A 5,000-nucleotide genomic window follows, 5' to 3' on the forward strand; every position below is an offset into this window, starting at 1 on the left:
CCCCCTATACAGAGGCTCACCTGGTTGTAGGCTCCATAAAGGCCTTAAAACCTCTTTCAAACCCTCGAAAATCATTTTTAACTCTCTTATTATACCTGGAAACCCCTTTAAAACCCTTTACAATGCATAAAATTTCTTGAAACCTCTCATTATAGCTGAAAACGCCTTTTAAACCTTCTGAATTCAACGAAACCCTTTAAAGCCCTTATATTACACCTGGAAACCCCTTTAGAACGCTTTAAAGTCCATGACACTTCTTTAAACCCTTCCATCACACCTGGAAACCTCTTTCAAACCTTTAAAATCAATGAAACTCCTTAAAATCCTCCTCATTACACCTGAAAACCCTTTAAACACGATCTGATCCCTTATACAGAGGCTCACCTGGTTGTAGGCTCGCTTCACCACGTAAGGCAGCAGCGCCTCTTGAAAGTGGTTGATCATCTGGGTGACTATCAGCATCGTGGCCACTTGCTGAGAGAGAGACAGAAGGAAGGGTGTTACTGGTGGTGGTGGTGGTGGTGGTGGTGGTGGTGGTGATGGTGGTGGTGATGGTGGTGGTGGTGGTGGTGGTGGTGGTGTAGTGTTCCATTGTTTTATTTTTGTCTTTCATTTATTATTTGCTGATTTTTATTTGCTCGTTTAATTGATTTTTTTTATTTATTTCTTGTCATTAGTGTTTGAAATGTTTGTTGTTTTTGTTGTTGTTGTTGTTGTTTTTGTTGTTGTTGTGGTGGTGGTGGTGGTGGTGGTGATTTATTATTTTTTCTTATTACTATTACGTGTTTTTTTTCTCTAGTTACTAATTTATTTCATTTTCTTTCTTTTTTTCTGCCATCTTCGAATGTTAATGTTTGTATCTATTTATTTAATCTTTTTATTATTTACTTTTTTCTTTGATTTACTCATTTATTTTCTGTTCTTTTCTTTTATTTCTTCGTCGCCTATGTTATTTTGAATGTTTGTTGTTGTTATTGTTGTTGTTGCTGTTGTTGTTGTTGTTGTTGTTGTGCTGGTGGTGGTGGTGGTTTAATACTATCATTTTCTTCTTATTAATTATTAGTTACTTTTTTCTTTTCTTTCTTTTTTCTATTTTTTTTTCTTCATCTGTAACGTATTGCATGATTTTCTTGTTTTTGTTTTTATTATCAGTGGTGGTGGTGGTGGTGGTGGTGGTGGTGGGCAGAAACGCTCGTGAAAGGAAGGAAAATACTGAAAGACTCACTACCACCACCACCACCACCACCAAACAACAACAACAACAACAAAGCAATACTCAAAACGTTCTCTCCAGGATTCTAAGAGGACAAAGATAACAACAACAACAAATGAGATAACAATAACAGATTACAAAAAAACGACCACTTTTCCTGCAGTCCATCAGGAAGGAAACACTAACCTTTGCTTCTCACTGATAGGACGAGAGTTACCACCACCAGCGCCACCACCACCACCACCACCACCACCATCATCACTATAGGCGTCCTGCTAGTGGTAGTGGTGGTGATGGTGATAGAGATGGTGATGCAACAACAACTCTCTCTCTCAGAGGAAGTGGATCTGAGAGAGAGAGAGAGAGAGAGAGAGAGAGAGAGAGAGAGAGAGAGAGAGAGAGAGAGAGAGAGAGAGAGAGAGAGAGAGAGAGAGAGAGAGTAGGAAAGAAATTACAACAAAAACTAAAGAGAAGAAAAAAAAAAAAAAAAAACGTAACAACAACAACACCAACACCAACAACAACAACAACAACAACAACACAGAACAAGAACAAGAACAAGGAAAAGAAAGACACGACGAAAAAATATTAACACACACGCACACACACGCACACACACTTACCGAGCAGAGCATGTCCATGTCTTGAATGTAGAACGCGATGTAGAACAGTGAGGAAAAATTGTTCACAAACTCAAAGATAACTAGCTTCGCCACTCGATGCCACTCATAAGCCTCCTGAGTGCGGTGGTTCTCTGTAGGGGGGGAGAGAGAGAGAGTGGGAAGAGGTTAAGTAACACACACACACACACACACACACACACACACACACACACACACACACAGTTAGCACATTTATCAGTACCAACTGTTAACCATAGAATTATTAAACACATCCTTAAGGTCAATGTCTCAGGATGTATGTGTATGTATGTATGTATGTATGTATGTATGTTGTATGGATGTTGTTAAAATGTATCGCGAATTTCCAGTTGTAAGGTTGTGAGATTGACAAACGTAATGTTATTCTTACTATTAAACTGAAAAGGAGAGAGAAAGGAAGGTCAGGAAAGGTGAGGAGGAGGAGGAGGAGGAGGAGGAGGAGGAGGAGGAGGAGGAGGAGGTGGAGGAGGAGGAGGAAGGGAATCCATTAACGGAGAGGGAGGAGCATGACAAGGAGGAAGGAAGGGAGAAAATTCATAAAAGGAGGGAGAGGGAGGAGGAGGAGGAGGAGGAGGAGGAGGAGGAGGAGGAGGAGGAGGAGGAGGAGGAGGAGGAGGAGGAGGAGGAGACGGAAGAGGAGGGGAAGTAGCATCTTAAGAGAGAGATAAGTAATGGAGGAAAACTGGGAGGAAATTACTGGAGGCACGGAGGAGGAGGAGGAGGAGGAGGAGGAGGAGGAGCAGAAGGATTAAGTCAGCCGTGAAGGAGACAAGCATGTTTTATAACTTGAATAAGGTTAGGATGAGAAGTGTAAGAGGAAATTTAAACGTAGTTAGGTAAGTTTAAGTTTGGCTAGGAAAAGTTAAGTTAGGTTAGGAAAAAGTTAGTTTAGGTCAGGTTAGGAAAAAAAGTTAGGTTAAGTTAGGGTAGGATAGGATAAGATAGGTTAGGATAAGTTAGGTTAGATTAATGCTAAGATTATGACAATGGTATCAGTGAAAGATTTATAAAAAGAAACCAATTATGAAACTCGTTAGATCAAGGTTAAGTTAGATAAGGTTAGACCAAGTAACCAGCAAAGACATGAACAAAAACCTGCATTAAAGAAACACATAACAAAAAACACCAATTGGGTTCATAATAAGACAATAGCAGGCGAGAAAGAAACAATAGGAACACAAGAAACACAAGAAAGCAATGATAGCAGACAGTGAAGGGCGAAGGGAGGTACAGGACAACGACAGCACTGTAACACTGTAACGAGTTAATGACATAATGGTGCTCTGTCTGTCATTAAGTCATGCGCAGTGTCAACAGAGGACACAGACATCAGGAACACCAGGTTATTTTAGTCACTTAGTGGAATGCAAGAAGGGAGAATATAAATAGGAGGAGGAGGAGGAGGAGGAGGAGGAGGAGGAGGATGAGGAGGAGGAAGAGGAAGAATATTATGATCATGTAGGAAGATTAGATGACTAGATGTTTTAAATTTCGTGACTCTGCATTTCTCTCTCTCTCTCTCTCTCTCTCTCTCTCTCTCTCTCTCTCTCTATAACTTTCACCCTCGTCAAATTAATTCTAAACGTTATTTCATTTCACTCTCCTTAAACGCTTCCTCCCAACACCCACCCACCCTCTCTCTCTCTCTCTCTCTCTCTCTCCCCAGTCAGTGAGCAGCGTGGCCAGCCTCCTGTAGTAGTAGTTCATGAGCCACACAAGGCAGGCGTAGAAGGCGGATGGGACGTGGGTGAAGATGCCAGCCACCGACCCGTACCTCTTCTTCCAGTCTATCAGCTGCTCCTCCGCGAAGAAAGCCGCCACCATCACCCACAGCGCTCCCACCACGCACACGCCCACAGCAGGAGCAGACACCATGTACAGCTGTGGTGGTGGAGGTGGTAGTGGTGGTGGTGGTGGTGGTGGTGGGTTCTTATTTTATTTTCTATTTTCATTTCTCATAACTTTCACTGCCGACTCATCCTTAGCTAGTTTTTATTTATCCTATCTTAACCTGTTTACTGTTATCTTGGTCTGGGTTATGGTAGTAGTAGTAGTAGTTGTTGTTGTGGTCGTTGTTGTAATAGTAGTAGTAGTAATTCATGTTTATCTCTCAACTTACTAATAATTCTTAACTTTAATCTAACATTCTTATCTAACCTAAGCCAACTTGATTTCTTCTAATGTATTCCTAACCTAACCTAACCCCATCTAGCCAAACTAAACCCAAATTCATCTAAACAAACCAAACCAAACGTGACTTAACCCAACCAAATGTAACTTAAAGGAACCTAACCTTACTTGATCAGCAAACCAAACCTCCCCAAACCTTTCTTAACTAAACCTCACTTACCCTAACAGAACCAAAACAAGAAAGAAAAAAACAATATTAACCCAATTAAACCAAACACAACCTTATGAAACTTTCCTTAACGTAACCTAACCTTTCCCTAACCAAACCTTATATGTCCTAACAGAACCCCCAAAATATTACTAATCAGACCAACACAAAGCCAACCTCATGTAACCTCCCTTAACCTAACCCAACCCAGACTTAACCTCTTCAGTACCATGACACATTTTCATATTCATTCTGCTTCGTATCTGACACCTTTACAAAGCTTCAGAAACTTATTTTGGGCGATTAAAGTAGTGACCTCCACAAACCCTTCCTATTTTTATTTATACCATGTGGGGTTTTCACGGGAATTTCTGGGCTAAAGGGGATATTTTTCATGGTACCTCCTATCTCAAAGCCCAACCACTAGGAAACCGCTGCCCCGAGTGAGGAAGCCCAACTACACTCGGACCGTGGACAGGATTCCGAACCTGTGCGCTTGGAGACCCCTCGGACCCCAAAGCACGCATGGTTCCACTGCCCCACGGCGGATTAGATTAGTGAAGACTGTGGCTATTAATCATCTGACCTCCATACACCCTTCCTAATGCAAATAAAATCGTTCAATGACACCAAAAACTCAAGTTAAAAATGCGTCTCAGTACTGAAGAGAATAACCTGACCCTCCTCACCTTGCTACGTGTTTTCCATTCAGGATAAGCTGGCTCGAACCTTCCAGTGATGGGGTGTTGGGTCATCTTGCCTTGAAGGCTGGTCTGGTAGCTTGCAG

The 5,000-nt window shown here is 41.7% G+C and overlaps 1 protein-coding gene and 1 long non-coding RNA gene across 2 annotated transcripts in view; one reads left to right on the forward strand and one right to left on the reverse strand.

Annotated features, from left to right (window-relative positions):
- The window catches only part of LOC123515139, a 19,975-nt gene that overhangs the window by 13,748 nt on the left and 1,227 nt on the right, over positions 1 to 5,000 (forward strand). The gene's annotated exons all lie outside the window — the stretch shown is intronic.
- The window catches only part of LOC123515124 (anoctamin-10-like), a 63,212-nt gene that overhangs the window by 11,494 nt on the left and 46,718 nt on the right, over positions 1 to 5,000 (reverse strand). The window contains 5 exon segments of the mRNA XM_045273572.1: positions 385 to 474; positions 1,837 to 1,967; positions 3,537 to 3,756; positions 4,903 to 4,970; positions 4,973 to 5,000. The exon segment at positions 4,973 to 5,000 is cut by the window's right edge and continues 63 nt beyond it. Of these exon segments, the coding sequence (XP_045129507.1) occupies positions 385 to 474; positions 1,837 to 1,967; positions 3,537 to 3,756; positions 4,903 to 4,970; positions 4,973 to 5,000 (537 nt within the window).

Source organism: Portunus trituberculatus, chromosome 5, assembly GCF_017591435.1.
Source record: "Portunus trituberculatus isolate SZX2019 chromosome 5, ASM1759143v1, whole genome shotgun sequence".
Lineage (NCBI taxonomy): Eukaryota > Metazoa > Arthropoda > Malacostraca > Decapoda > Portunidae > Portunus > Portunus trituberculatus.